The sequence below is a fragment of the Oncorhynchus mykiss genome, chromosome 7, assembly GCF_057628025.1.
Source record: "Oncorhynchus mykiss isolate SJ-2025 chromosome 7, ASM5762802v1, whole genome shotgun sequence".
Lineage (NCBI taxonomy): Eukaryota > Metazoa > Chordata > Actinopteri > Salmoniformes > Salmonidae > Oncorhynchus > Oncorhynchus mykiss.
In genome coordinates, this window is record NC_143028.1 from 27904319 (window position 1) to 27916326 (window position 12008).

The window sequence follows — 12008 nt, forward strand, 5'->3', positions numbered from 1 at the left end:
AGTGGGACACAATCATGAAGTGGAACGACATTTATTGGATATTTCAAACTTTTTTAACAAATCAAAGACTGAAAAATTGGGCGTGCAAAATTATTCAGCCCCTTTACTTTCAGTGCAGCAAACTCTCTCCAGAAGTTCAGTGAGGATCTCTGAATGATCCAATGTTGACCTAAATGACTAATGATGATAAATACAATCCACCTGTGTGTAATCAAGTCTCCGTATAAATGCACCTGCACTGTGATAGTCTCAGAGGTCCGTTAAAAGCGCAGGCAGGTCCGAGGTACTGTTGTGAAGAAGTTTAAAGCCGGATTTGGATACAAAAATATTTCCCAAGCTTTAAACATCCCAAGGAGCACTGTGCTAGCGATAATATTGAAATGGAAGGAGTATCAGACCACTGCAAATCTACCAAGACCTGGCCGTCCCTCTAAACTTTCAGCTCATATAAGGAGAAGACTGATCAGAGATGCAGCCAAGAGGCCCATGATCACTCTGGATGAACTGCAGATATCTACAGCTGAGGTGGGAGACTCTGTCCATAGGACAACAATCAGTTGTATATTGCACAAATCTGGCCTTTATGGAAGAGTGGCAAGAAGAAAGCCATTTCTTAAAGATATCCATAAAAGGTGTCGTTTAAAGTTTGCCACAAGCCACCTGGGAGACACACCAAACATGTTGAAGAAGGTGCTCTGGTCAGATGAAACCAAAATTGAACTTTTTGGCAACTGTGCAAAACGTAATGTTTGGCGTAAAAGCAACACAGCTGAACACACCATCCCCACTGTCAAACATGGTGGTGGCAGCATCATGGTTTGGGCCTGCTTTTCTTCAGCAGGGACAGAGAAGATGGTTAAAATTGATGGGAAGATGGATGGAGCCAAATACAGGACCATTCTGGAAGAAAACCTGATGGAGTCTGCAAAAGACCTGAGACTGGGACGGAGATTTGTCTTCCAACAAGACAATGATCCAAAACATAAAGCAAAATCTACAATGGAATGGTTCAAAAATAAACATATCCAGGTGTTAGAATAGCCAAGTCAAAGTCCAGACCTGAATCCAATCGAGAATCTGTGGAAAGAACTGAAAACTGCTGTTCACAAATGCTCTCCATCCAACCTCACTGAGCTCAAGCTGTTTTGCAAGGAGGAATGGGAAAAAATGTCAGTCTCTCGATGTGCAAAACTGATAGAGACATACCCCAAGCGACTTACAGCTGTAATCGCAGCAAAAGGTGGCGCTACAAAGTATTAATTTAAGGGGGCTGAATATTTTTGCACGCCCAATTTTTCAGTTTTTGATTTGTTAAAAAAGTTTGAAATATCCAATAAATGTCGTTTCACTTCATGATTGTGTCCCACTTGTTGTTGATTCTTCACAAAAAAATACAGTTTTATATCTTTATGTTTGAAGCATGAAATGTGGCAAAAGGTCGCAAAGTTCAAGGGGGCCGAATACTTTCGCAAGGCACTGTATATTAGACCCAGTCTTTGGAACTTTGGTTTTCCTAGATATGGCTACTATATTGTGATCACTATCCTATGGATTTGGATGCTGCTTTAAAGGAGATTTCTGCAGCATTAGTAAAGATGTTATCAATACATGTTAATGATTTCATTCCTGTGCTGTTTGTAACTACCCTGGTAGGTTGACTGACAACCTGAACCATGTTGCAGCCGCTGGTTATTGTTTGAAGTTTTTTCTTGAGTGGACAGCTTGATGAGAGCCAGTCAATATTTAAATCACCCAGAAAATATTATTCTCCGCTGATTACACATGCATTTCACACACATTATTCATATACTGACTGTTAGCACTTGGTGGTCTATAGCAGCTTCCCACAATAATGAGCTTAAGGTGAGGCAGATGAACCTGTAGTCATATTACTTCAACAATATTTCACATGCTTTACAGGAATGTGGTTGTGAATATAGACCGCAACATCGCCCCCATTGGCATTTCCGTCTTTTCGGTAGATGTTATAACCATGTATTGCTACCACTGTATCATCAAAGGTATTATCTAAGTCAGTTTCAGAAATAGTCAGAATATGAATGTCATCTGTTACAAGTAAGTTATTGACTTCATGGACCTTGTTTATCAGGCTGCATATGTTAATATGAGCTATTTCTGTTGCACTTTTCTGGGTTGCTTGATTGTTTTTAAGGCTTTACTGGGAAGCTTATCAGAAGTAGACTTGCTCATGTTACTTATATTGGAGCTGATAGTGCAGGGTGAGCTGCACACAGTGGTCTTCCTACTAGGGCACACCGCCTCAGTGAAACCTGTATATCTCTGGTTCATACGCTCATGATTACTGCATGCAGTAGCTGTAGGATTAACATAGGTTTTCAGGGCAATTAGAGGGACATAAATTAAGTTACTTGCATTACGTCTGGCAAAGCCCCTAGGATAATTTACATTTGATGCAGCATTATGACGACTCATTGTCACAATGGTAGGGATTAACTGAGCTGGTCATTGATAAGTCATTGTTTCAACGGTGCCTTGAAATGCGTGGACAGAGTCCAGGAGCCAAGATGATTAGGATGGACTCCATCATTCCTGTAGAGCAGTGGTTCCCAAACTTTTTATAGTCCCGTACCCCTTCAAACATTCAACCTCCAGCTGCATACCCCCTCTACCACCAGGGTCAGCGCACACATAAATGTTGTGTTTTGCCATCATTGTAAGCCTGCCCCACACACACAATATGATACATTTATTTAACATAAGAATGAGTGTGAGTTTTTGTCACAACCCGGCTTGTGGGAAGTGACAGAGCTCTTATAGGACCAGGGCACAAATAATATAATAATAATAATAATAATATCAATAATTTTGCTCTTTTATTTAACCATCTTACATATAAAACCTTATTTGTTCATCGAAAATTGTGAATATCTCACCACAGGTTAATGAGAAGGATGTGCTTGAAAGGATGCTCATTACTCTGCAATGTTGGGTTGTATTGGCGAGAGTCTCAGTCGTAAATTATTTTCCACACACAGCCTGTGCCTGTATTTAGTTTTCATGCTTGTGAGGGCCGAGAATCCACTTTCACATAGGTACGTGGTTGCAAAGGGCATCAGTGTCTTAACAGCGCGATTTGCCAAGGCAGGATACTCTGAGCGTAGCCCAATCCAGAAATCTGTCAGTGGCTTCGGATTTAAATTCAATTCACAGAACCGCTTGTTGCATTTTCGATGAGGCTCTCTTGTTCAGATATCGGTAGGTGGACTAGAGGCAGGGCATGAAAGGGATAACGAATCCAGTTGTTTGTCATCCATTTTCTGGAAAGTACCTGCGTAATTGCACACCCAACTCACTCGGGTGCTTCGCTATATCACATTTGACATTGTCCGTAAGTTTGAGTTCATTTTCAGACACAAAATCATACAATGATGGAAAGACCTGTGTGCTGTCCTTGTTAATGCAGACAGAGTAGAGCTCTGCTTTTATACATGTCTTGCTACTTGAAAGTCGTCTTAATTTTTGCTGAAAAAACTCCTGTGGCTTATTTTTCAAATTGGCATGTTTTGTTTCTAAATGTCTGCGCAAGAGTGAAGGTTTAATCGAGTTGTGAGAGTACTTTTGCACATATAACTGTGGCTGAGGAAAGGCACTACTCCCAATATAAGTGAACCCCAAATCAATGTATTTCTCATCATTTTAGCGCCTCTTCGATGTTCCAATGTCCCTGTCTGTTGTTCGGTGCTTTCCGGTGTAAGGGGGCAGTAGCGCTTCGGCTGCATCAGATTCACAACTGTCAGTGTCCATGCTAGCTGGGCTAACAACAAATGTAGAATTACTGATGCCAGCTTTGGATATGCTTGTGGAAGCAGAACAACTTGTGCGTGTACCTCTGGTAGAGTTCCTGCTGTAGAGTACCTTCTGTTTCCATCATAAAAGTGATTCCATCAGAGCTACAGTACAGTTAGCCAAATGTGTAATGCCAGTAGCCTGCTGAATCTTTCACACCCTCGGCCCAACGATGGTACTGGACTTGAAATGACTGGCTGTTTTTTGGAGTCTTTAATTGCTCAAGTCAGTTCTTTAAAATACATTTTCAGATGTTCCGAGCTAGCCCTTCTGATGTCGTTTGACCCCATGTGAACTACGACCAACGTCAGCTCCCAGCATCTCAAATCAAATAAGAATGCGTTGGTCACATACATGGTTAGCAGACGTTATTGCGGGTGTAGCTAAATGCTTGTGCTTCTAGTTCCAACAGTGCAGCAATATCTAACATGTAATCTAACAATTCCACAACAACTACCTAATACATACAAATCTAAGTAAAGGAATGGAATAAGAATATATACACTCATAAATATATGGATGAGCAATGACCGAGCAGCATAGGATAAATGCAAAAGATGGTATAAAATACAGTATATACCTATGAGATGAGTAGAGCAACATATGGGCAGTACCAAAACAAGTGATCTAATGATTGTCTCTTCACAGCTAAATCTGCAGAGATGGGTTGGTTGTATCCCCATATACAGTATATAACATTATATTGGTTGCAAGGAGTAAATGTCAGTTGGCATTTAGAGGTCTGAGCATAGCTGAGCATTTAGAGGTCAAGACAACAGGTGAGGGGGAGGGAGAGGGAGTGAATGGGTCAAAAACAGCAGGTTTGGGACCAGGTATCACATCCGGTGAACAGGTCAGGGTTCCCTAGCCGCAGGCAGAACAAGAGTCATCAGGTCAGGTAGCCAGGTAGGCATTGGCTCAGGGCGAGCGAGAGAGAAAAACTTAAGTTCACACAGGACACTAGATTAGATTTACTGCATGTCTTCTAAGTTATGGGACCATGTCAAGGATGTTAGCCAAACATGCCGAGTAGATAGTTGTTATTCATCATGGATTTGTCAGACAGTGGCTCCTGTGTTATTCTTAGTCAGTCTAACATGTCAAAGGTTTATATCCCAGTGTATTGTATGAGTATAACCGTGTTGTGTTTTGATTTTGTTACAGCAACAATCTGGATGTCCAGACTGCCAGGGGAAACAGTGCGTTGCATTACTGTTGTCTGCACAACAGAACAGAGTGTCTTAAACTGCTTCTCCGAGCCAAGGCCAACATACATAACAGTGAGTGTTATGAGTAGTCCCTTGCTAAAGACCAGGCCTGCACCCTAGTGGTCTGCTCCTGAGATCAGAAATGCCTTCTCTGTTCAATGTCTATCCATGTTCCATCCATGCTGTTCTGTGTGAGGCATAATTCCCTGTGACTGTAGTCAATGTCATGCATTGCTGTCAATGGGACGAAGTGTTTTTTTTACCTTTTTTTTTTTTTACTGTGAATTAATCTTCTCTTAATTGATCTTCTTTTTAAAAAGCCTAAAGGTTTTTATTTAACATTTTAAAGGCTCTTTTAGATGAGCCCTGTCTAACACAATACACATCAAAATACAAAATACACTGCGAGAGCGTGCGAGAGCATTGCAAAATACATAAATACATCTATTATTCAATTATTGTGCGCCCACGAGCGTCTGCGTTGCCAAGAGCTAAAATAGAAGTCAGTTCTATTTGTCTCGCATTTCGCGCTGCAAGTCCCGCCTCTCCAATCTCCTCCTTGGATTATAGAAGCAGGTACCCACGTGCCATCACCTCATTGGTTATACCCACGTGGGTGACTGAAAGACGAACGAGGTCGGTGGCGGTAATGAACCTAATTTATGAAAGTTGCCAATCGCAATATAAAGTCCAGAGAAGAAAAGGCCTGGAAGGAGGAGAGATGACTAGAAGCGATTCGGTTGACCGTTTTATGTGTGGATTAATTGTCGGAGTAGAGGACCTTGTGCATTTCAGGTAAAATAACTCAACGTTTATATCCTAGGACAAATTAGCTAGCAACAGCAAGCTATCTAAATAGGACAAATTAGCTAGCAAGTGCAAGCTAGCTAGCTAAATTGCCATAAATGTATGTTTTTCGACCTGTCCCCAAATTAGTGTAATTGGTTCAGAGTTTGTTTTGATATTTTAACCTGTATGTCATGATCACGTTTGGTGTGGGGGGACACAATACATTTATGCACGATAGCGCATGACCGATTTGGGTTCCGTGTCACTCTGTAGACACCAACCTTTTGGTAAAGAATACAGTGAAGAATAATAAAACTGTCTCTTGAATAAACTGTCTTAGTTTATTAACAAGCTCAGTCGTATGTTTTTTTTTTTTTACAATAAATACCAAGGTATTTGTATGCAGCAACTTGTTCGATTATTTAACCATCCGATGAGTAAAGAGAAGGCAATTGAGACAATCTTACTAGAACTTGAAAACAACATGTATTTTGCCGGTATTAAGTACGAGTTTTAAATCACTAAGGACTTCCTGCACAACTGCAAAATCGGACTGTAGTCTTATCACAGCCAGGTCAGCAGATGGGGCAATTGCGTACATAATAGTATCAGCCACATTTAGATGATATATTTATTTTTACAGATGGACCAATAACATTGATATTAATAGTGAAAAGAACCGTTTCTAGTATCGAACCCTGCGGAACACCTTTGTGCTTCAAGAAATTCTGACTTAACCTCATCAATCACGATGTCCTGAGTTCTGCCACAAAGATAATCATGAAACCATGAACATGTGTCGGAGCTCAGGCCTATTGAGGACAACTTATTTAATAAAATGTTAAACAGTATCAAAATATTTTGACAGGTTCACAAACAAAGCAGCACATTTAATTTTAGTGTCTAAAGCATTGACAAGATCATTAGCAACTAAAGTGATTGCTGTAATAGTGCTATGCCTAATACCTAAACCATGATTGTTCTACATTCAAAATACATTTCTCAGATAGAAAAGAGGAAAGTTGTTCATTTACCAAGGATTCAGGAATCTTAGCTAGACAAGGAAGCCTTGAAATGGTTCTGGAATTAAGATCACTACTCTCCCCGCCCTTATGAAGTTGCAGCACGAGCTGATAAATCTGGGTTATTGAGCCCACAATGAATGGGCGCTGCACACTTCAGCAAACATGGATCCAATTGGATTTATGTGGATTTCTTGTTGTCTATTGCTAGCAAAGCATCCAGGACTTTTTTATTCTGTAAATAGCCTAGAAAAAATGTATCTTATCACTCAGCAAGTTTCCCCTATCAAAATCCTGCCCGGTATCATTGTGAATAGACTTAGAAGTTATTTCAAAGAGAGAGCTCGCTGAAATAAATTGGTGATTAAATACATCAATGATAGCAATTTTTTGTCTTGTGGCAGAGAGGAGGAAGTAGAACCCTTTAGGGATTTGACAGTTTTCCAGAATTTTGCCGGGTTCCCATTACAATCCGAAAGAGCGGTTACATAATCAGATTTAGCCTTTCTGATTTCTTACACAATGATTCCTCAATTCCTTAAACGCTTGCTAGTCCAGACCTAATCCTGTGTTCCTGGCTTTGACCCAAGCATCATCTCTTTTATGAATGACTTCTGATAATTCCGGAGAGTACCATGCATTCAATCTACCTAATTATCCACAATAGCATAGAAAACATCTGCAAAAAGGCTGAATGCTAAATCTGGTTCAGGGATAGCTGAAAGATAATGTTCACTGAAGTTTTTAAAGTTCCTCTTTGTGAGGACACAAGGCTCTCTGACAAACTGGTCAATGGTCACTAATATCTTGGGCGAAGAAATTTGTTAAAACAAGATAAATCAGAGTTGACTTTGAAGGATCTTTAATGTTGGGCTGTGTCTGAAATGCACTGTCTGAAATTCCTTATCTATGAAATGCCCTGTCTGAAATGCCCTAAAGGCATTTGGAGATCTTTCCACACAAGGTGCAAAAAAACTGAATGCAGATCTACCTTCAGTGGAATCGAAGGGATCTCCAGCGTTCGCCATCCCTGTGATCGGGACTGGTGACTCGTATATCTGTAATTTAACAATGGAGTAAGGTATGGAAGAAGTTTGCACAAGATGGCCTTATAAACGAAAAGAGAGCGGACTACAAAAAGAAAACCAGCCACGTCACGGACACTGACGTCTTGCTCCCAGACACACTAAACACCTTTGCCCGCTTTGAGGATAATACAGTGACACCGACACGGCTCGCTACCAAGGACTGCGGTTCCCTTCTCTCTTTCTCCGTGGCTGACGTGAGTAAGACATTTAAACGTGTTAACCCTTGCAAGGCTGCTGGCCCAGACGGCATCCCTAGCTGCTTCCTCAGAGCATGCGCAGACCAGCTGGATGGTGTGTTTACGGACATATTCAATCACTCCCTGTCCTATCTGCTGTCCCCACATGGTACAAGATGGCCACCAGTGTTACTGTACCAGAGAAGGCAAAGATAACTGAACTAAATGACTATCGCCCTGTAGCACTCACTTCTGTCATCATGAAGTGCTTTGAGAGACTAGTCAAGGATCATATCACCTCCATCTTACCTGCCACCCTAGACCCACTTCAGTTTGCATACCGCCCCAATAGGTCCACAGATGATGCAATTGCCATCACACTGCACACTGCCTTATCCCATCTGGAAAAGAGGAAGACCTATGTAAGAATGCTGTTCATTTCTCAGCATTCAACACAATAGTACCCTCCAAGCTCATCATGAAGCTTGAGGCCCTGCGTCTCAACATTACTACACACAGGTCATAAATGTAATGTTAGCTAGCGAGCCATCCATTTTACACCCGCTAGCTAGCTAGCTAACAGTAAGCTTTAACTTGCAATGAAAACAACTTTCTGACAAAATTAGAAACGTATAATATCTGAATCTGTAGCTGGACTCTTACCAGTATACATGGATGAATGCTTCACAGCAGACTGCAAACACTATCATTAAATAAGACGTCGTTTCCGTTTTGTATGTACAGCTTGCTTGGCCCGTTGTGTCAAGTCACACTGATCGTGTGCAATGCCTTAAGAATAATTTTAAGCTTTAACCCCCACCCAAACTCTGACCATTTTACTTGCCCTAGCAGAGCCGTTTTCATGTTATCTAGAGCGTTGGTGACTGTAACTGTGCCTCTGGTAACAATTTAATTATGCTTTTTTACCGACATTTACTGACACAGGCCATATTCAACCGGTGATGTGTTTTTATAAATCCATCAGTTATTCTGCCGTCTGGCACGCTCAGACGAGAGTGCTCTGAAACAGTTGTTGCAGTGATATTCTATTGAAATGGATACTTGCATAGTTGAGTCTATTTGTTAAATTTTACTACGCAATACATTAAAAAAAGCTGCGTTAAACAGGATTACTGACCAACTCAAATAGACAGAAGTGTGCTATATGGCAGACCAATCCAAACTCATCTTTCGGCATGTCCAGCCCACTCATTATCTCAGCCAATCATGGGTAGTGGAAAGGTTGCTGACTTTTTCTGTGGCTAAACCAACTATGCTCGTAATTTAACAATTTTATTCGTATTTACAGATGGCATACAAGTTTGTTATTAAGGCACATGTTCCAGAATGCATTTCTGCCTCAAAAAAACATTTTGATGAAAAATTATTTTCGTTCAAACGGCTCTCCTTTAAAGTAGTCACCCGCGTGCAAAACGGGTCACCAATGTGAGAATGCTTTTCATTTATTACAGCTCAGCGTTCAACACCATAGTGCCCACAAAGCTCATCACTAAGCTAAGGACCATGGGACTAAACACTTCCCTTTGCAACTGGATCCTGTACTTCCTGATGGACCTCCCCCAGGTAGTAGGGGTAGGCAACAACACATCTTCCACACTCACGATGCAAGAAGTGGTAGTCCTATTCACCAACAACGATAAGACAGCCTATAGGGAGGAGGTCAGAGACACCAGGACAACAACCTCTCGCTCAGTGTGAGCAAGACAAAGGAGATGGTCTTTGACCCTCCTTTTCCTGTAGTCCATCATGCCCCCATTAACCCGCTCCACTACAGCCCGATCAATGTTAAGATTTTCAAGTTCCTTTGTGTCCACATCACCAACAATCTATCATGGTCCAAATACACCAAGACCGTCGTGAAGAGGGCGGAGACTGAAAAGCTGCACCATCAAGAGCATCACCGCCTGGTATGGCAACTGCTTGGCATCCGACCATAAGGCGCCACAGAGGGTAGTTCATACGACCCAATTCAACACTGTGCCCAAGCTTCCTGCCATCCAGGACCTATATACTAGGCGGTGTCAGAGGAAGGCCCATAAAATTGTCAGACTCCAGTCACCCAAGTCATAGACTGTTCTCTCTGCTACTGTACGGCAAGTGGTACCGGATCGCCCTGTCCAAAAGGCTCCTTAACAGCTTCTACACCCAAGCCATAAGACTGCTGAACAATTAATACAATTGCCATCGGACTATTTACGTTGACCCCGTGTATAGCCTCGTTATTGTTATGTAATCTTATTGTGTTACTTTTTATTTTATATTTTACTTTAGTTTACTTAGAAAATATTTTATTTACTCAATTTATTGAACTGCATTGTTGGTTAAGGGCTTGTAAGTAAGCATTTCATGGTAAGGTCTACCTGTTGTATTTGGCGCATATGACAAATAAAATGTGATTTGATATGGATATCTCATTGGAGTGTGTTAAGTCTCTATATCCACTTTTTGTTGGATTTTCATTTCGAGAGGTCAATGGAGATTCTTTATTTTTCTGCCTTGGGTTTCTCAATGAAGAGCAGCATCAAATCCAAAGAGCATTTATTCAAGACATGTTTTCATTTGCACAAAAACTCTTCATAAAGCCAAAAGCTAGGGCTTTGTGAATCCGTAAACACCTCTATGTGTTTCTAAGTAAATAGTATGTCTAGGAGCTTGATGCTTTTTTGTGGATTCTGCATGTTCAGGTACTTGTGCCAAGTCATTGAACAGGGAGTGCGGTAGGAGGATGTTTTGTGCTTATTAATCCGTAAAGGATGAAGATTCTGAGTGTTAGTATTTACTCTGATTTCAGCAAACTAAGTCATTCTTCATTAATTAAAGTATATTCCAACAATAGTGGTAGATCCTCCTTTATGGTTAGTCAGAAATTGTGAGCGGCGTCAGGCCAGATAGTCTGTCAAAATGCCAATAAATAGGTAAGCGTTCAGGTGGGCCTTCAGCAAACAAAAGAAAGGAGGGGTGCTCAACAACAACTGACAAAAATCATGAGAATGGCTTACCAAGAAAAACTTCCAAAAGGACTAATTTGAGGTAAAAATGAGTTGTAATGTATTTCATTGTTGTGTTGTGTCACATGGCAATGAAGGCTTCATATATTGTGGCTTTGCATACAAGTGGTTGTTGTGCCAGCCATTAATGCTTGATGATGATCCCAGCTGTGCTCTTTGTTGTTTCTCTTTCAGAGAATGAGGTGGGCGAGACTGGGCTGGATATTGCTAGCAGATTAAAAAACACGCACTGTGAGGAGCTGGTGAGTCCACCCTGACTACAGCTGACTCACAGCTACACTGTTCAAGAAGTAGGGGCTTAAGTAATTAACTAAACCAATTCACTCAATTCACTGGGATGTTTAAAGCTTGGGAAATCTTTTTGTATCCAAATCCGGCTTTAAACTTCTTCACAACAGTATCTCGGACCTGTCTGGTGTGTTCCTTGTTCTTCATGATGCTCTCTGTGCTTTTAACGGACCTCTGAGACTATCACAGTGCAGGTGCATTTATACGGAGACTTGATTACACACAGGTGGATTGTATTTATCATCATTAGTCATTTAGGTCAAGATTGGATCATTCAGAGATCCTCACTGAACTTCTGGAGAGAGTTTGCTACACTGAAAGTAAAGGGGCTGAATAATTTTGCACGCCCAATTTTTCAGTTTTTGATTTGTTAAAAAAGTTTGAAATATCCAATAAATGTCGTTCCACTTCATGATTGTGTCCCACTTGTTGTTGATTCTTCACAAAAAAATACAGTTTTATATCTTTGTTTGAAGCCTGAAATGTGGCAAAAGGTCGCAAAGTTCAAGGGGGCTGAATACTTTCGCAAGGCACTGTATATATAGTATGCAGTGGCTGCGTTTCTATATAGTATGATATA

At 41.0% G+C, this 12008-nt stretch overlaps 1 protein-coding gene across 4 annotated transcripts in view; it reads left to right on the top strand.

The window, feature by feature from the left end:
- The window catches only part of unm_sa1614 (un-named sa1614), a 111139-nt gene that overhangs the window by 42300 nt on the left and 56831 nt on the right, over nucleotides 1-12008 (top strand). For all 4 annotated transcript variants that reach the window (XR_005052569.2, XM_021609084.3, XM_021609086.3 and 1 more), the window contains exons 19-20: nucleotides 4993-5108; nucleotides 11315-11382. Coding sequence is in view for 3 of the 4 variants with exons in the window: in XM_021609084.3 (XP_021464759.1) it covers nucleotides 4993-5108; nucleotides 11315-11382 (184 nt within the window). In the remaining variant the exon portion in view is untranslated. The remainder of the gene's footprint in view (nucleotides 1-4992; nucleotides 5109-11314; nucleotides 11383-12008) is intronic.